The sequence below is a fragment of the Anabas testudineus genome, chromosome 1 (genome assembly GCF_900324465.2).
Source record: "Anabas testudineus chromosome 1, fAnaTes1.2, whole genome shotgun sequence".
Classification (NCBI taxonomy): Eukaryota; Metazoa; Chordata; class Actinopteri; order Anabantiformes; family Anabantidae; genus Anabas; species Anabas testudineus.
In genome coordinates this window covers 20,156,796-20,176,695 of record NC_046610.1, presented here as the reverse complement: position 1 = coordinate 20,176,695, position 19,900 = coordinate 20,156,796, and the positions used below count along the sequence as shown (strand labels likewise).

Here is a 19,900-nt window from a genome sequence, read left to right as displayed (position 1 = left end):
TGTTCAATTATACTTTATAATGTTTCTCTAATTGGACTAGACTTAAACTTCTCACACTGTCAATGCTCATCATTTTTTTTCTTTACATAGACAGAAAAGATTAACACGTGTTTTTCCAACTGTGTCATGGAAAAATGTCTTCAGTAAAAAGTATTGAAATGTTGTTGAATGTGTCCACATTTAATAGTGATCTTTCACTTATGTAGGATGAAGTAAACAACTTGACACAGTCTTATCTATTTATTGTGTTTTCTCCATGTTAATTCGTTGAAACGCTGCTTGTTTATTGCTCTTAACAAACTTTATTTCCTGTTCTCAGCAACATTTTCTGACAGGAGTTCAAGTCTGAATAGGACTGAACCATGTGTGCCAGCTCTGCTGGGGGTCACATTTACGTTAACTTGTCGTGAGTGGAGGATAATGCTGCTAAGTAGATTCAGTTATTTGGTAAAGTAACACGGTCATTTACTATATAATTGTGGAGCTTTGGTGTAATTAAAATGTTTAGCCGTCAGTTTTATTGTTTGGCACAGAAAGAGTAGAAACACAAAACCCATCAGAGACGATGGTTTCTCCCCGGCTGTCTACGCGTGTAGGATATTTTGACTGACGTAACGTAAGTGACGAGCAGAGACTGAGCCGTTTGTCTCAGTTTGTCTCCGACAGGGTGAGTTAAAGCTTTTATCTACATTAAAACACTTCAAACACACAACTCGAGGTTTGACTAAAAGCTTTTTAACTAGCTCGCTGTTTAGAAAACCGTGTTTTTGTCACCTTGGGAAACTTCTTAAACTTCTGTCAAGTCCATGAAACAGACTAGCAGCCTGCCGCTGGTCGCCACTAGCTAACTGGTTTAGTTACCACGTTACGAGAACTAGTTAGTTAATCTACAACAACTGTTTTTATTCATTAATTAACTGTATTATTTGCCCTGTGTCACTCTGAGGTGTGTGTTTGTTCAGCCACATGCTGAGGCTCGGAGGGACAAAGCTTTTGCTCTGCACCATTCAAATACAGGACTGTGTGTTGTAGTGAGACCTTTATTACTTGAAGGGATATTTTCTGCCACATAAAGCAGGAGTTTCAATCTTCTGTGGTGTAAGTTAGCCAACACTAAGCCTATAATTTAGTGTTCTTTATTCTGAAAGAAGGCGCAGAGACATGCAGCTTTATGGACCTCAGTGTGCAGGAACCCTGTAATTGTGTTCATGCATGCCTGGCTGTGTTAGTGACAGCAGAGTGGTGTTCCCATTTTCTCTTTTGTTAACTTTTGGTTCTCAGCCTCCTGTTCGTATTTTAAGTTTTTAGTTTATGCCTAACTTCTAACAGCTTCCTGTGTGTCGAAATACAAAATAGCAGGTGTCAGCCATGTCCGTCCTGCCATTCCTTCCTCCCTTTGAGGTAAAACTCAGATGCTTAAAATATTAGTGTAGGATACTAAAAAACGTCTTGTTGCCATGAAACTGTAGCTTTGTGCCTCTCTGCGCCTCTGTTGTCTCCGATTTCCTTGAAGTAGTTCAAAACTTGTCAGTGTGAACAGATTTCTTTACCCTCCCTTCCTTTTGCGCTTGTTGATTCACACTCACATCTACTGATCAAATGTTTTCTGCTTCATCCTCTGGAGAGTTCCTGCCCATGTATCTGACGTCAAGCAGCGTTTGAGGACTAGGGTGACTTCATTGTGAATTATATTGCTTACTTCATAGTGTAGATTATATTGCTGTTCTGCATGTCTTGGTGCTGTACTGTGATTTTTGTCCTCATTTGTTTATTACTCATTTCCTTTTCTGAAGGAATGTTGTTTTCTAATGAACTTGTAACCCAACTTAAACTCACCGTCTGTCCATTATCCTCCGTTTTGTTTTCTCTGCATATTTTATTTGGCATTCGTGCAAATCTGACACCCTGTCAAGCTGTGTGAGTGCTTGTCCCACCCCCACGATATTCTGTCTTTCTCGTACAGTGTCAGAGGACTGCTTTGATTTTAGCAATCGCATACAAAAAAAAGATATGACGAGAATGTCAAGTGATATAAAGAATGACTTAGGACTGAAACTACACAGTGTTATATAAACCCTTTGTTTCTATACTTGGCAGAGTTTAACACAAAGCATATGAAATAGGAAATGGACCCTTAAGGGAAAAGTAATGTGATCCTGGAAACTTAAGGTAATGAGAAAATGATGTTTGGGGAAAAATGAATAAAGAGCAGATGTGTACAGGAGATTGTCAGGGCTTGAAAATAATTCAGAAGAAGAATTCAGGTACATTGTGGTAGAGGGAGTTTTTTTTTTTTAAACCAGTCTCTCACAGTCTCTTTTAGTCAGTGTGTTGGCTGACAATCAGAGCTACGCCCAGCTGCATGTATGCAAAGCAGAGATACCCCCACCCTAAGTAAAACCCTGGATTTGTTCTGTATCTAAAATACACACAGATTAATGCAAGTGTACATAGTAGAACATGTACTTATTGTATGTTATTCAGCTAGTACACTTTCTACAGGGCACCCACAATAAATGCACAAGGCCTACTTTTAAATTTGATGTCATAGCTTATAGTTTTAGCTCTTATGCTTTTGCAATGAGTATGAGTGGATAATCTACTGTATATAACATGCAAGAAAGCCTCTTACTGCGTTACAATGTTGTTAAGTAGTAGTTCAACAACATTTCATTTTATGGGGATTTTTTTTTCTGACGTATCCAGGGTGAGACAAGGTTTTATACTGTATGTTTTTTTTCCTCTGTTGGTGCAATTTCAGGATTTGTTGAATGGTGTACTTAGCCTAGTTTAGCTGCTGGATGTTTAACGGTTCAAAGTAGCAGCTCTGCTCAGATGTACATGCAAGAAATACCCTTTTTTACTACAAGGTTTTAAATCCTTAGCGCTGAGATACAATCTTTGTACATGGGCTGAAAATTACAAAGTTTGTATTTGCTATCCCATGATTAAGAAGCATAACGGATGTTTTCAATCCTGAGAGTGACATGTGTACTGCTGTTTGGAAAATACTGTCTGTTGTAAGTGCTTGTAAACAGGAAGTGGATATGATGTTAAATGTTACCCAAGCTATTCTTATAGCTAATGTGATGTGATGTTTGTGGGATTTCTTACATGAATGGCTTCATGGCGTTTTACAGCTTTTCTGTGGGATTCTGGTCAAGATTTTGACATAGCCATTTTGAAACATTACATTTCTTCAGTCCTAGCCATTCTTTGGTAAAACAGCATGTATGTTCAAGGTTAGTGTCTTGCTGTATGATCCACTTTCTGTTCAACTTCAGTGCATGGATGATCAATACTGAGGCGAGGTGTTGTCAAGTTGGATGTGTTTGCTCCATTGAAACACCCTGCTGTGACTGTCAGATAGGTAATTTAAATAATGCCAGATTTCCTTTATTCATCTGCTTAGAAAGCTAAGCTATGTACAGTGGGCAAAAGTTCTTACAAAAGCTGCCTGCAGCTGGTTCACCCGCCCACTATCTCTACAAGGAGTTCTGCACATACACACAACACAACGCAGGAAATGAGAATCTTATTAAAACACTTTCACAAGTACAAGTATCAATACTAATAAAGAGGATACAGTGCAGTTTTTTACCTGAGGGTATTGCAATAAATTTGCTTTGCCATATAACTCTACCTAGGATAAGGTTGTTATGCAGTAATTGCCAAATATAACACTGTCATCTGTCCACAGAACCTTCTTTCTGTACCCTTCTGACCTTAGACCACTCAAGGCGAAGGTAGTGATGGTGTTGAATGTTTTCTACTTGTACACAATTTGCTTCACAGTCGACCCTTACAGCCTGGTGAACATCAGCACTTTATCAGAAACTTTTTTGTTCAGGCCCTAATGCTATTCCTCAAACCTGTGTTGTCAAGATAAGACTTTGATAGTAAAAACCCAGGTTTCCCCTCTTTTAATATGTCAGTGCCTCCTACACTCCTACCTTAATTTACCCTTCACAATTGATAGTGATAAAGGTTCACATTAGGTCCACAGAGGTTTTTACAGGTCCATTTGGTTTGAAGGACTTGAGAACTGATCTGGGCTGACCAGTACCAAATTCTGTTCAGTCTAATCAGGTTGGGTCAGTTGCCCAGGTCCTGAATGGATTTGAAAGGCTGCGTGTTGTTAATTCTGATGCTGTGGTGTGTTACCATTACTAAGCTATAATGCTGCATTTTTCCATCATGGCTGCTTGGTAATTAACTGATAGTCACTGCTGTCTGCGTTTATTCTCTGTTCAAGTCTATTTAGGTCGGTCACACTTTGGATTGGGTCTAATTATGTACAGGTCAGCTGTTTTTTTTATAGCAGTTTCTAAGAGCTAAATTTAAAGTTATAGCTTTAGTTTAGTTTATAGCTGTGTTTTATGTTTCCACTGCTCTGCTCCACCACAACAGAGTTGTATAGTCAGGTCTAGGGGTTTATTGGTTACTAATGAAAATCTGGATTCATTCCTAAACACATCACTGTGATTATACTTTAAATGGGACATGTGCAGCTCACTTGGGTCTTCGGCTTTTAAAATGCACAAACAGGAACCACCACTCTTCCTAATTCTCTTCCTCTCTCTTTCTAAATGTCCCATATGACACACTCTGACTGTGACCTCTAACAATGCATGATTCTGTCTGCATCCATGAATATTCATTTCAGTGGTGACACTGCACCATCTGACTCTCACCCCGGTCCTCGTCACAAGCAGTGCCACAATGGAGCTGTCATGAGTCTGAATTACGTAATTCCTCATGACATCTTCATGAGCCGTTTTTGACTTGCTTTATGCATTAAAGGCCACTGAATGTTGACAGCTGTTTACCTAGTATATACCTTTATTATTAGTAGTACATTATTAGTAGTGCAGTTAAATTGTGCACAGGACAGGCAGTAACATGACTAGATTCCAGAAAGATATGCTGGCATTTGTTTCACTTTACCTCCAACCCACTGATTACCAACCTCTTCCTGCTTTTCCCCTTCCCTCCCAGGTAGAAGAACAAACACCATGGTGTGGGTGGAGTGCAGGTCTGAACAAGTGAGGCTGTGATCCCCTGTCAGGGGAGACGAAGCATGGCTCAACATGTTAACTTTACCCTGAACCACCCCCTCATGGAAGCTGGATTAGAGTATGTCTGAGCCCTCCCTGTGTTAAGTTCCTCCCTTTTCCTGTATCTTGTTGTTTCTCTGTGTACTTTTCTGTTTCCAGTTTTCAGCTCACCTTGCGCTGCTTAGCATGCAAAGGCTGTGAAAGTGGAACAGTGATGACAGTATTAGCTGTGCTCTTTGATGTCTTGTTTGACTCTAAAAGGGAACACAGATCATAATGTGTATTGTCTGCACACATACAGTTTGTAAAAATGTTACCTTTTCAAAACTGTACAGACCAGATTTTCCTTCGTGCAGCATACTTTCTGTGCTATCCTTGTGACAGTACTAATAGAGTTTAGTCAAAGGAAACTAGCCTACTATCCTACTCCTCAAAACTGTTTGAGGAGTAGGATTGCAGAGGAGGCAGCATAGGCCTCCTGGTTATATCTGTATTACCTCCTTCTGTTTTTTTCCATCTGGACTTATGTTGATGTCCTCTCCGTTAGAAGCCCAGCGGATGAAGACGTTGTTCATGATTCATTTTACCAGCTCATAGCTGAGCACAGTCAGGATGAAGGAATGTCTGATGCCTTCGAGCTGCAGCAGCTGCAAAGAGAACTGGATGAAGAAGGTCGAGGTATTTGACAGCTCATACATAACAACACATCTGTACCTGTAGAATTTCTACAAGAGCTAGGTATTATCTGAATATGGTATAAATATTCTGATAAGCCAAAATATTGTCACTATTATCGTGACATGGTCTCTAAATGTACAAAAGGATTATCTTTTGAGTAAACAGGAGCAAAATAGTGTCAATACCTCCAATAATTTTTGTTTGTCATGTATCTAATATTACTAGTCAAAACCTGTTATTTTAAAAATGTTTCTGGATTTAGTCCAGCAGTATCAACAATTTTTATGTTGTTTTTTTTTTTTTTTATGTTTTTATTCCATAGACAATGTGGCCTATCTGTCCAGCCCTGGTCATGACTTTGGGGAACGAAATCAGGGTGGAAATGATATGGAATGGGAGACTGATGAAACACAGGCCGACCCCCTCTTGGATGAACGCTGGTCCTCAGCCACCTTGAAGATTCTGTCCTCCATGCCAAGTCGCACTATCGGTGGGTCCTGTAGAAGCTAAGAGAGGACAGGATACACAGAGTTAGAACTACAGAGTATTACTGTTCTTGATACAGATTTGCAGCATTTTTACATTGATTACCCCCAAACAAGTCGGTACTGCATATAGTTGATCTTGTAAAAACTACTTAATAGTACTATTATTAACCAACCGACAGCAAGTTTCTGTTTAGGATGGTGAGCTAAAAAAACAGACTGTTGTAGATTAGGGGAGTTTCACAGGGAAGTAGTTTGTCTGTCATCTTCCTGTCACCCATTTGCTTAGCAGCTAAGACATTGACCATGGACGGCATATTTTTGTATTGTCTTTTACATGTTCAGATTTGAATGCTGATGCAGATCTGGAATTTTTTTGTAATTTTTTTGTCACAAGATGTCTTTTCATTCAAACCTACGTACAAAATAGAGATGATAAAACTTAAAGCTTAAATTGCAGAACCTGGCTAAACATGAAGGCAGTAAATGGTGAAAATCTCATGTCTGAACAGTCATATCGCCCTTCTCTGTCAGGCCGCAGCAGGGGAGCCATCATCTCTCAGTACTACAACAGGACTATGCAGCTTCGGAGAAGCAGGCAGAGCAGACCCTCCATTCGAGACTTCTCTCGATCTGCCCGACCAAGCATACGAGGGTACGGCGTGGAGGCAGATGGTACAGACGCAGAGGGTGGAGAAGGTGAAAAGACAGTAGAATATAGACTAATCTGTTTGACAAGTACAGTGTTTCACAATGTAACTTAACCTAATCTGTGTGTTTGCGTTACAGTGAGTAAAAAAGACCGTTTAGTGAACAACCTGCGTAACCTGTCAGTGGGTGATAGAGTGCGAATGCTCAGGGCGATGCCTCTCAGCATTTCTGAGAAGAGTGAACTGAGGTACCTGTGGTCCTTCTCCTCTGTTTCATTAGTGAGATTTAGATTAATTGTGTTTTTTTTTAGTCTATGAATATGATTGTGAATATGTCTGAATTTCCCTTGTTTGTCTGTTTACAGGAGTTTAGCATTGGGCACCGAGAGTCAGATAAAATCCAGCAGTCAGATCACCTGTTGCAGTCACCTCAAAGATCGCATTATATGTGTGAGTTACTTATACCACCAGAAACATCTTCGTATTTTCTGCTTTCTATATTTATGTCGCCTTATTAAAACGTTGAGTTCATCTTAAAAACTGTGCCGGTGTTTTTTGTCTAGTGACCTCCAAGGTCCACACCTTAGTTGTAGTTATCAATTGACAGGCGGTAAAGTGAGGACCAAGCTTTGCCCTTTGCACACAGTGGGAAGTCTAATCATCAACCAATCTGTCTACATAAAATATTCTCATCCTTCTTCCTGTTATTAGTTTTATTAAAATTATGATAAAATGAATTGAATGATTAAATTGAAGTCATTAAAGACATATGAATAAATAAATGAAGTCTCTCAAACTATAGAAACAATAACACACAAAAGACATCCTTCTTTAAGGCTGTCAGTGGGTTTTAGTTGGTATTTCTTGTAGGTGTTGTTAGACAGGACATTTTATGACTCTGAGAGTGAGACCTAAAGATGTTTCCACCAAAAATGAAACCATAAATAAATGTGTACAAAGTTTATTTGCATTAGTTTTTTCCTACAGTGTGACTAGAGCAGCGACAGCTAACCTAAGAGCGGGTGGGGACAGCGAACAGCATAATGAAAATGGCCAGTTATGGACTTTGAGCATTGTTTATACTTGTTATCAGATGGTTTGCATTTAGAACCTACATTCTTGAAAACGAGAATTGTCCAGGATAAAATCTGTCTATGGGTAACATGGGTACCCCACTCCACAGAATTACAGTATATAATATATGTCTCTGATATCCCAAAATGTCTACTCTTAGGCTATGAGACGAAGTTGGTACAGCTGGCTGTCCTTCCTCCACTCTCTCCAGCTGTGGCAAATGGCACTTAAAAGAGTGAGCGGGCGTTTCGGCACCGGAGTACTCTCATACTTCCTGTTTCTTAAGACCCTGCTCTTCTTCAACCTCTTCCTGTTCCTAGTGACTGGTGCTTTCTTGGTGCTGCCTCAGGCAGTGCACCCTCCAGTGCCGCCCGTTTACAGGCGTTCTTTCAATGGACTAGAGCTTGTCACAGGAGCGGTAAGCTGTGTACTGTGGTGACAAGTAATTGCAACAAACTAAGAGGTTTTAATTTAATTAAATTTTAAGACAAATCTTGCCACTTTCTTGATGTGTGATCAGAATATTTAGATGCATGTGATGAGTTCCCATTGACAAAGGCATCTTTAAATAGCTTGAAATAAAGTCCCTGTTTACTTTTTTGCTTCTCTTGGACATTTGACCTGCACTGTAAAGAATGACATCTGCTTCACACTAGAAAACCTTTTAGTACATACAAGCATCATTTTGTGATGATTAGTTTGAAATCCAGTGAGAATTCAACACATACTAATGTGTATTATGCAGTAGATATGATGCCGATCGTAGTTGCAATATATTGTTGTTTATATATTGTTGTTTTTTCCTCTTTGACTTTATTTGCTGTAGGAGCTAAATGCTAAGCAGCTAACTGAAAGCTAAGCTAAACTGCCTCTCTGTTTTTTTATTTTTATCTCAGGGCTATTTCTCAGGCACTGTGATGTACTATGGATACTATTGTAACAACACACTACGTGGGAGCTGCAGGGTTGATGGTGGAATGCAGTATATTCCCAATGGAACCAGCCCAGACTGTCTGTCGAGACACCTCCTGTACAATATGCCACTTGCATACTTCTTCACCATAGGAATGGCCTTATTTATCACTTGTATAATCCTTGTCTACAGGTACAGTGTTATTTAAGAAAATCTCTTTACAGCAGCTCTAAATGTAAAAACATTCTGCCTCAAATTCTGTTTTTTTTTTTTGTTTGTTTTTGTTTTGTTTTTAACAATGCATTTTTATATTTAATCTCTCAAAAGCATGTCAAAGTCATTTGGTCAGAGCTTCCGAATCGATAAATCTCAGAGTATTCTGGCCATGAAAGTCTTCTGCTCCTGGGACTTCAAGGTTATCCGAGAAACCTCTGTCAAACTCATGTCTGAAAATATCTGCACCCAGATCCAGGTACATGTTTTCTCCTTGACTTAGATTTTTTGCTTGCCTTGTTCCTCAGTTGTAAGTCACTTTGGATAAAAGCGTCTGCCAAATGACTAAATGTAAATGTAAATCACATCCTCCTCTTACTTCTGTCACATAGTTGATCCCGTTGACTTTGTCCCTCCCTCTCAGTATCTGTCGTCTCTGCACATAACTCAACCTTTTCTCCCTCACATCATCACATCTCAATTCCCTTTCTGCAGGAGCTGTTGGCAGAGGTGAAACAGAGAGACATCAACACTACTGTGTGTCAGAAGCTGTGGAGACTGATGGCCAATGGTGTGGCATGGACTATCTGCATTGCAAGCACCACTGCATGTGTTTTTGGCATTTACTACTTCTGTGAGCACATGCACCAGGTGAGGCGGTGTTCTTCCAGGATCCAACATCAAAACCTTATGAACTAGCAAACATTTTATCATTGGATACTCACACAAACTTGTTATCCTCTTGTTATACTCTGGTTATGCTACCCTGTTGGCTGCCGTACTTTTGTTTTCATATTATGTATCAAATATCTACTATTTGGCTTCTGCACTCCATAGAAGAGTCACACAGTAGCTAAACATCTTTTACTGCTGTCTTTGTAACACCTGAACAGTAGTAACTAGGTAAAGCAGTCACCTACGAACCCCAGGGTGAGTGTTTCGATTCCCAGTTCCTCCTGGCTACTTGCCTTTGACAAGACACCAAAACCCCATAGTTTCACCGACACAGTACTGTCTGGCAGCTGTTCAACCACAATTTCCCCAAGGGGATCAATAAAGTAAAATAAATAAATGGGCAATTCCTAGTGGTTGTGGAAATTACACATGGTTGCTCAAAGCAATGCTGCCCATAGTTACAAGGAGCAAAATTACCAAGAATTAATTAAACAATCATGTAACATTTAAAGATCACACGAGCTAGTTCCAAACTAAGCTCTGAAGACTTACATGTCATTGGGTTTCACTTCGTCCTCACAGAACCTCCAGCAAAGTTCTCGTAATGTAGATGTCAACAAAAACCCCTTGTTGGATGAGGCCAAGCTGCTGGCTCTCCCTGTGGTCGTGTCGCTCATCAACCTGCTGCTGCCTGGCCTGTTCAACCTTGCAGCTTGGATTGAAGAATATGAATCACCTTCTGTAGGCACATATGTTGCCATAGGCAGGTATGAGCAGAGGGACTGCATTATGCAAGCAAAGAGTTAATGTTTGTGTGTTAGAAAGTGAAGAACAGATCAATGTTGTTGTCAACTTGTTTGTGGTCCATGTGTTTTATAGGAACTTGATGTTGAAAGTGAGCGTACTTGGTGTCCTCTGTCACCACTGGCTGGGTCGAGTGGCTGCCGAACCTCAAAGTATTGGCTTGACGGTAATATGAATGCTGAGACATCATTTTTACTTTCATACCAATAGGGAAGACATTGTTTGTCTGTTTGACTGTTTGAGTTTATGTTGCTCATTGTGTTACTCTATGCTATTTTCACAACATTGCCCTCAGTGCTGGGAGAGTTTTGTTGGTCAGGAGCTTTATCGCTTCCTACTAATGGATTTCATCTTCACTGTACTGGACACCTTGTTTGGAGAGTTTCTTTGGAGGTGGGTCGGTCATTCATTGATTTCTAGGCTCTCTGTAATTACTGTCAAATTGAAATTGATGGTTTTAGTTGTTTTTGTTTTTTCTAAAATGTATTTATTTTCAATAATAACATTTGGCACTAAAACTGACTTAAAATTTCTCTGTTGCTATTTTTATTTTTCTTTCTTTTATTTATTGTATTCTGTTAAACTACATAATGTTTCCTTTGTTCTGCAGATTGTTCTCGGAGAAAGTGCTGAAGAGGAGGAGGAAACCAGTGTTTGATATTGCTAGGAATGTCCTTGAACTAATCTATGGACAGACACTAGCCTGGTACAGAACTTACTGTTAAGATGTTCACACAGTCACTGCCACATCAGCCCAATTGGTTTATGAGTAATGTCAGAATGAATATTGTGTTTTTCAGGATGGGTGTACTCTTCACTCCGCTCCTCCCTGCAGTGCAGATTGTCAAACTCTGGCTGCTCTTCTACATTAAAATGGTACTTTAATAACTCTTTATTGAAATGTACAGAATAAAACTAAAAAAAGTGAAAACAAAACTAATTTATAAATTATTCTCAACTAGGTGATTTTCGGGATTTGTTAGCTTTCACTGTCTCGTCATTAAGTTCCTGATGGAAGTGACAACCTTTTTCTTAACAGGGCAGTGTAATGGTCAACTGTCAGGCTCCCAGGAAGCCATACAGAGTCAGCCAGATGACCACCGTCTTCATCACTCTCCTCTGCTTCCCCTCCTTCCTTGGTGCTTCTGTCTGTGTCACTTACACCATGTGGAGGTACTTGTCTGCACACACACAGTTGTTTTTGTCGCAAAGTATGTCACAGTGATTTAAATCAATTCCCTGTGACCAGTTTCCCTCGGTCCAGTCAACCTAAGCTGACAGCCATGTTCATGTAGCACTATTTTGGAAAAAAAAACAAAAGCCTTCTTGTTTAGCTCAGTGACACCACTGTGTTGTTAATTTGGAACTGTGGGCTCCACCTTTTCCACAATGCAATGCCACTGACCAATCAAATAGCAAACCTGGTAGTTTATTTTGGCCACCTCCTAGATTGCATTGTGAAAACAATTTTTTCAACAGTACAATTTTCTTCATTTTGGGTCTGTACATCAACCCAAATGTTTTGACATGAAACAGTCAAGATGTGTCATGAAAGAATCAAGTCCAGTGTAGTCAATCACCTGGCCAAGTCAGTCACATGTCCTGAATCCACTTCAGCATGCATTTCACTTGCTGAAAGCAGAACATAGCTAACAAAACAGGAAGTGAAGACAGCTGGCAGGTCTGGCAGTAGAGAGCACCAGCATCTGGTGATGTGTATGTGTGTTAGAGTATTTAGGCATTTTAGTCATTAAATGAAAAAGATTAAGTTATTAAAATTCATTAAGCAATAAAACTGACTTTTAGAGTAACTGAACATGTATCATGTGTCCCTTCACTATAATGAAGTGATTGGTGTGTCCAAATGCGGGTTAGCCATTTGAACTGGGAGCTCTTATATGCTTTACATAATCAAATCCTTAAGTTAAAGCAGTGTTTTGTTCTGTTACCATCCTAAATGATGAAGAGAAAAATACAGTCTTAACATCTGTCTGTTGTCAGTATCACACCTTCCTCATCATGCGGCCCATTCCGTGGACTCAAAACAATGTTCCAGGCAGGAAAACGCTTAATGGAACAGCTGGAAAAAGATAATCCCAAACTGGCTGTACTGGCCAGGGCCCATGCCTTCCTGGTGGAAAACCCTATGTTCCTGTTTGTGGGAGCAGGCATTTTTCTGTGAGTACACAAACACAGTTGCAGCAGGGTGGACCAGAATCGGTGTGTTTTGTCTACATTATCAGACTTGTTATTGAGATCAGTGTTGATCATCTGTTGTGAAGTGCTGGTTGTATTGATTTGATCCTCAATGTCTGTCCAGGATCGTCATCTACTTCCACAGTCAGGTGGTGGACGGTCAAAGGAAGATCATCAGTTTGCTACAGGAGCAGATAGAAAACGTAAGACATTACATACATAACTTACCACTTTCTGTTTCTCACCAACCATGAAACAGACTGAAATGTTAAAGTATAATCTTAAGCTTCAGTATGAATCTGGTTTACCTTCCCTGTTTAATCTTTCTTCCCAGGAGGGAGAAGATAAAAAGTTCCTGATCACTCGCCTCCAGTCCATCCATGAGCAAAAGCGAACTCCCACTCGAAGATTCAGACGTCAGGTCAGCTTTTAAAGTGGCTAGAAGAAATGTTTTATATTTTTTTAATTAAAAAAAAAAAAAAAGGAAAACCCCAACCCTAACTAACCCTAACCCAGGACATTGTGAAGCATGTCACTTTTAGTGATGAACCTACAAAGAATTATCACTTAAATCTGCAGCTCCGTCAGTCCTGTTGAGCTTTGTTTCAGCTCATTATTTAGTTTTCTGTTTGGTTCACTCTCAAGACCCAGCTTTACTACCTGCTCAATACACAGACAAAGTCAGTGGCCAGCTCTTAAACATGTAGCAGGTAAAACTATCGCTAAAAGGAAACAGAAATCCGACTCCAAATGAACAATAATGTTGTTCTGTTGTGACTGATGCATATGTAAAATAAACAACTGCTTGTTAACCACTTGGCCATTTGAACTTTTAGGGTAATGATGTGTCAGTGATAATCTTCACAACTCGTCTCTGCTTCCATCAAGTGGCCAAAAGCAAAAACACAGTTGCTGCAGTTAGAATTCCTGGTGTTTTAGCTGTTATCTGTTTTTATTTATCGTTGTTTAGATTATTATTTTACATATGATCTATACATCTTACTCCCTCTAACAACCTCTGTCTTTTCTTCCTCTGCAGGACACAAGCTGTTGACACACACAACCTCCACTAACAAACGTCTGGTCTGTGATCATAAGTGCCTGTAAACTCTTTAACCACTAGGGATATAACTGGAACACAGATGAACAGAATCACATGTGTTATGTATCGGGTAGATTTTGAAGTCGACTGTAATTTTAATTGCTGCATTATTTACTAGCGAAGGTGAGCAAGGACATATCAGGTGACACAAGATTTCTTCTTTCTGAATTACTGTATGTAGATGTAATGCCTTAACTCAAAATAAAAAATTAAAATAAAGCAAAAGTTAGTTAGCTGTTAGACAGGACAACAGCCTAGCAGACCTGAGAAAAGACACAATAACACAGAAGACATCTGAATGCAAGAAAACACAAGGGAACAGAAAACGTTAAACTGACACCGGTAATCTCTCATAGAAGCACTTTTATACCAACTGTGAACAAATTGTTTGTATTTTTATCTCTGGTAACAAGCGTTTGTTGTTTGTCTGGGTTTTGTTTTTTTTTTCATACTAAAATTTTAAAAATGATCTTATCAGGATGTATGTTGTAGATAGACTTTGGATGGTGTGGGTGTGCGGGCATGACAGCAGTCACAATAGTTGTTTTTTAATTTTGATTTGTGAGTATTTCTTTTAGTGTTGACTGCAACTGTATTGTCATAGTTTTGTAATTAAATTATGTTTTTATCATCTGAGTATGTATTTGTATTTATTTAATATTTTAAGAGTGGATTCTGCTACAACACAAGAACATGTATTACAAAATCAACAGACTAACAAACACTGTGGACACAATTTGTCTAAAAGCATAGTTTTGTTTTTGTTTTTTTTTAAAACAAACATGCAAATAAAAAGTAAAACGTATGGCGACATTGTGACACTAACTTAAGTGAATTGGACTATAAAATATATAAAAGATATGTTCCGTATAAAAATAAATATACAAGCGCTTTACAGTGGCCTGAAAACAAAGTATTTATCTTTGTACCGTTTTCTTATTAGTAAATATTACCCATTAAATAATTTTTCCAAAATGAGAAAAAGCAGCATATTTGGTGTTGAGTAGAAACAGCAGCACCCAAGATGGATTTTCAGAGTCGAGAGCATCAGAACCCTGTGAAACAAACTCTAAAGACCATTTAGTCGACCACCATGAAAGTTTTAACTGCATATACACATAATACAGTACATATTTACTGTGTATACACACATGCTCACTGTGTTTGTGTACACCTCACAATAATATATCTATATGTTAAAACAAGGAGCATGTGATCCCACATGTTGTTTGAACAGCTCAAACATTCTGGTTTGATTGTGTTTGACTCACAGCTTGAAAAAAAAAAAGTCTTTGAGTCGTTCAGCTTTTGAAATGCTGTTAGTTTTGTTCGTTGTTAGCAGAACCAACAGTTTCGTTGTCACTTTATTCTCGGCACCTTCTCGTCTCTGCAGAACGGCTTACTGACGTTTATAGTATCGTGTGACTCAGTTCCCATTGTTGAGCATGCCCAGTAGCTTCCTGGGGTCCATCCCCTGCTGCTGAGCCATCTTCTGCACGTCAAAGCCCATGTGCTTGAGGAACTGGATAGAATTCATCTCCTGTCCCGTCACCTGGTCGCGAATAGTGGGGCAGGAGGGGTTACAGTGAGGCCACGGGCAGCTGTCGATCAAATGCAGAGGGCAACCCCTCACAGGTGGGGCCTTTTGGTGGCTGTGGGAGCCGTGACTGCTGTTGACATGGAGGTTGTCTTGGAGGCTGCGGTCCCAGCAGTGGAGGGCTCTGGGAAGGGAGGTACCTTTCACCTGAATGTCCATCCAGTGACTGCGGGGACAGGGAGACACGTGATGTGGGAGGATGTTTTTCTCAGCACACTTTTCAATGTTGATGTTTGAGAACAACTGCAAATCACTGTCATCATAATGAATGTAGAGTAGTTTTACATATTTATTCACATGTAATGGTTTAAGAAAGGCACAGAAACAGTGAAGTATGGGTTAATCAATCAATGCTGATCTGCATCACACTGATGAAGCTTTGTGGATGAACAAATGTTCTTTACTCACGTTCTAGTAATGAGCTCGTGTGACAGACAAGCTGGAGCAAACATGGCCCTGCCATTAAAAACACAAACACACTGTGACCAAAACAAAACATACAACAGTTCATCTTGTGTGTGTCTGTGTGTGTGTGTGAGTGCATTTCTTACTGTACAGTATGGAGCGTGCTCCTCAGCTCCTGTCCCAGGGTCTGTATGTACCTCCACTGGCCCTCGTGGACGGGTTGTCCCGTCAGGTGGATGTTGTCGACTGTCAGCTGGGCCTCGTCAAACAGCCACTGCACCACAAACACAGGGCCTGGACAGAACAGGACTCATAGGGGTGAGACTTTAAACGATCCACCACACCTCTGTCTTAATTGTCTGTGTTGGCCTCGTGGAGAAGCTCGGGGGCTGTTGGTACTCACTTTTTAATGTGGGGTAGACTTTATATCCAAAGAAACAGTTCCACTCTTCTCCAACGTGAGCCTGTCTGCAGCTTTCTGGCATCAGTCCACCCCAGTATCTGCTCAACAACAGCAAAGGACCTTAACGCCTATAACCATCCACTAATCGATCGATTAATGAATCAATGAATCCTTCTTTATCTTACCTGATTCCTCTCTTTATGGCCTCAGTAGGGGCACAGCTGATGGTGTCCAGGCAGTCCGTGAATTTGTACTGTTTGTTGTCTAGGAACCATCCGGAGTCAGCCAGGCCCCTGACCTGCACCCCCCTGTAGCCCTGTGACTGCAGCTGCTCTGCTACGTGGTCCACGTTCACCAGCACACCTGTACCGCCCGCACTGGAAACAGAACGCAACTGAGTGATTATCCTGTACATGCAGTAGGCAACACACACACACACAGTATATGTGCTGGCCTGACCTGCTTCCTGCGAGAAGAAGAACCTTGGCGTTGTCCAGACCTTTAGTCAGCAGCTCGTTCACCACCTCCTTAATGATCAGAGAGCCCATGAATGCATAATCACCTGGAAAAAGAAAGTCATTCAATAACATCGAACTGCATCAGAAGTCACACAGTGAGTGTCCTTGTTTGTTGTGTCCTACTGTGATCTGTCTTCGGGGTGGTTCCACTCCACACGTCGCTGGAGCAGTACGGGATGAACCTGGAGGACGGAGACAGCAGCACTGACCATCAGAGCAGCTTTAGGACACGTATACAGATAAACATAACTTATACTGAAAGTAAAGGAAGTGATATCAGAATGGAAGTACTCTAAAAGTAAAGAGTTGACGTGTGACATCTCACAGAATACACTGAAATGAAGTTTTCTTACTTAATAGACTTTCTGTGGCTCCTCCAGAGGAAATGAGAAAAACCAGAGGCGTGGTAAAAAAAAACATTTTAAAAAGAAAGATGGTAAATAGGAGCTCTTACACCATGTTGGCGTTCCACCAGTGAGGGTTTTCCTCCGGCTGAGGGGACAGAATTCCTGTACCTGTAAAGCAAAACAGAGGACGTTTACTTTATGGACAAATGTCCTCCGGGAAGTCCAAAGGTTTCCATAAAGGTAAAAGAGATTCAAATGCTTTAATCAACCAACATTCACAACACTTGAACTGTTCTACTGTGTGTTTTAACGTGTGTGTGTTTCTACTTCAGTTTTCACACAGTGTGTAAAATGAACTCAGAGTTTGGTGGAGTGAGGAGTGAGTCCTAAACAAACAAGGCTGTCCCTGATGTCTGGAGGGAAATCACTTTTTTTTAAATAAATCAAAACTCAGCTGAAGTGGAAACACAAACTGTTTAATCTCATTCATACTGAGGAAATCTGTTTTCCTACGGGGTAAAGCCAAAGCTCTGTGTGACGGAGCAGAGGTTTTCAGAAGCTGTGTGACGCTCTGTGTGTTCGTGGATAGACTTCAGTCTGTGCTGGTACCTCTTCTGGTTTGTGGCCACTTGGTGGAGCTCATCAGTTCCCTCATGGTCTCATACCTGCTGTCACAGGTCTGTCTGTTGAAGCAGTACCATCCACCTGAATACACACACACACACACACACACACACACACACACACACACACACACACACACACACACACACACACACACACACACACACAGAAGCTTGTAAATGGCTACAGGATCCAGAGATGTCTCCGTGATGCTCTTCGTCAGGTTCATGTCACAGCTCTCACCTTCCAGGAACAGCAGCCACCTCTTGCTGCCTTTGGACTCCTTGATGTAGTACCTGCACGAGAAAACAAATCACTGTGAATGTGTTTGCGTTTGTCATGCACGGTGCAAACACACATGCAGAGACTCACACGCACCACAGAAACTCTCTGTGCGTGTTTAAAAGCTAAAAAAAAACCCCCATCGTGCTGTTGGCAGCAGACACTCACACTTTTCCAGCTCGGGTGTTTGTAATCATCGAGCACCCAGAACTTCAAAGTGACTAAAGGTCAAGATGACTTAACTACTTCTTATTAAAGAGGGTGGTGCAGTGATGTTACAGCCTACACTTACTGCTGCAGACAATGTCCTGAGCAGCTCCGACAAAATGTCCACAACCCTCAGAGTAATCAGCACAGCACTACCTAAGGCAACAAGTTGACCTTTAACCCACCTGATGTTTTGACAACGGCGCACAATCAAAGATGAAGGAAAAGAAATGAGCAATAATAATAATTCAAAGATGATGAAAATGATGATTTAAGCACAAATCAAGTCTGATTTATTCATCTGTCTGTGAGTAAACGATGTGACATGTTTGAGATGTGTTTACTTGGCTTATTTTTGGCCACCTGTCAGGTTTTATGACCAAAAACCGTAAAAATGATTTGTACCTTTTCTTTATCTGTTTAGTTTTATAACGGGCTAGGATTAATGGATCCATCCTATTAAATAAAGTAATGAACGCGCATGTTGAAGCTCTCTCTGATCTGGTCCTTTGATCCATTTTGGTCACATCCGGAGAGACATTGGAATGAAGGGCAGGAGACTGAACCCCCCAGTAGGACGGACTGGAGGGAGAAGCTGAGTCTCTGCGCCTTCATTTAACAAAAGTCCTCCATGTACAAAACAAAGGCTACGATTTAAAAGTGACATGTGTTAGGACACTGCTCGCGCTCTTACCCCGCAGGTGACCCGTCGTTGCAAGTCACGGACACATTCTTCAAAAACTGCAACTTCATGTCATGGTCCAGTTTCTGCGCAGAGCACGGGTACAGTGACTGCGCCAAGTTCTTAATCTGCACCATGAAGTTGTTCATGTTTCCCTCCACGGCGGTGAAGTCTAAAGGAAAGCTCTCGGGTCCTTCCACCCGCCCCCTGTGCGCCGCAGCCTGCTGCTGCTGCTGCTGCTGCTGCTGCTGCTGCACCCGTCGACTTTCCGCCCGACCGCTGCGCACTCTCCTCGCCTCCACCGGTGCGCTCATGTGGATGAAGAGCAGCAGCAGGCAGGAGCGTCTCACCACACCACGGCTCTGCATGACTACTAGTTACTGGGAAACGTGCGTGTGAGGGTCCGAAGTGACAATCAGCACATCCTAAGGGTGGATGGAGAGGCGGGAAGTTCATTGGAAACGCACCGGGTCCTTTTAGAATTAATGGCGCTTGCAAGGTGTGCGGAATGAACACAGGGTCGAGTTCTCCGTTGCGCCTCGAGTGACGGACCCCTGGTTTAGAAAGGCACGAGCAGTCCCCGCGTCATTTTCAGTCCAAAAATTGTTCTGCACTTCATCCAGCCAAGCGTCATCGCGCGCGTAAAACTCCGTCCTTCAGTCCACGTTCATTGGTGTCTGTCTGTCGGGTCAGGTCCGCACGAGCTGCGGATGTCAGACCAAGTGGGATTTTATTTGAAGTTGCCCCCCCCCATACACACACACTCCCCATCCCAGCCCCGTGCTTTCCACTCCCGCGGGCCAATCGTTATTATCGTTGGCTGATGCGCGCGCCTTTTACGCCCCTTCAGCCGGTGCCTCGTACTCTCTGCGCCTTTGATGTAGTGTCATGGTGACACCACGCTGCCTTTAAAGTGTCTCTCACTGAACATGGTGTGCGAGGAAAATGCGCAGTTGGGCCACAGCGTGACGCCCGGGTTTAACAGAAA

General features: G+C 41.3%; 2 protein-coding genes across 2 annotated transcripts; one reads left to right on the top strand and one right to left on the bottom strand.

The window, feature by feature from the left end:
- The first annotated feature begins 298 nt into the window (after nt 1-298).
- Nucleotides 299-14,478, top strand: tmc6b (transmembrane channel-like 6b). Its single transcript, XM_026359196.1, has 21 exons — nt 299-667; nt 4,999-5,136; nt 5,605-5,735; nt 6,058-6,225; nt 6,755-6,919; nt 7,010-7,118; nt 7,236-7,320; nt 8,105-8,362; nt 8,841-9,049; nt 9,185-9,329; nt 9,566-9,721; nt 10,328-10,512; nt 10,625-10,715; nt 10,845-10,942; nt 11,160-11,255; nt 11,350-11,425; nt 11,589-11,722; nt 12,551-12,727; nt 12,870-12,948; nt 13,080-13,166; nt 13,785-14,478. The coding sequence occupies exons 2-21, from the start codon at nt 5,081-5,083 to the stop codon at nt 13,797-13,799; spliced, it is 2,520 nt and encodes an 839-aa protein (XP_026214981.1). The 5' UTR covers nt 299-667; nt 4,999-5,080; the 3' UTR covers nt 13,800-14,478.
- notum1b (notum, palmitoleoyl-protein carboxylesterase b) lies at nt 14,285-19,615 on the bottom strand. Its single transcript, XM_026359201.1, has 11 exons — nt 18,925-19,615; nt 17,985-18,037; nt 17,727-17,822; nt 17,225-17,285; nt 16,894-16,952; nt 16,712-16,814; nt 16,438-16,629; nt 16,253-16,350; nt 15,996-16,143; nt 15,853-15,900; nt 14,285-15,610 (listed from the first exon to the last, which is right to left on the bottom strand). Exons 1-11 carry the CDS (start codon nt 19,278-19,280, stop codon nt 15,274-15,276), a joined length of 1,551 nt encoding a protein of 516 aa, XP_026214986.1. The 5' UTR covers nt 19,281-19,615; the 3' UTR covers nt 14,285-15,273.
- Nucleotides 19,616-19,900: the final 285 nt, after the last annotated feature.

Bases quoted from the DNA above. Each gene is read 5' to 3' on its own strand.
- tmc6b (XM_026359196.1), top strand. From the start codon at position 5,081: ATGGCTCAACATGTTAACTTTACCCTGAACCACCCCCTCATGGAAGCT. The intron at 10,513-10,624 runs GTATGAGCAGAG...TGTGTTTTATAG, and splicing joins ACATATGTTGCCATAGGCAG to GAACTTGATGTTGAAAGTGA. The intron at 11,723-12,550 runs GTACTTGTCTGC...GTCTGTTGTCAG, and splicing joins GTCACTTACACCATGTGGAG to TATCACACCTTCCTCATCAT.
- notum1b (XM_026359201.1), bottom strand. From the start codon at position 19,280: ATGCAGAGCCGTGGTGTGGTGAGACGCTCCTGCCTGCTGCTGCTCTTC. The intron at 16,953-17,224 runs GTAAGAGCTCCT...TCCGTCCTCCAG, and splicing joins TGGTGGAACGCCAACATGGT to GTTCATCCCGTACTGCTCCA. The intron at 16,630-16,711 runs GTCAGGCCAGCA...TTCTGTTTCCAG, and splicing joins CTTCTTCTCGCAGGAAGCAG to TGCGGGCGGTACAGGTGTGC.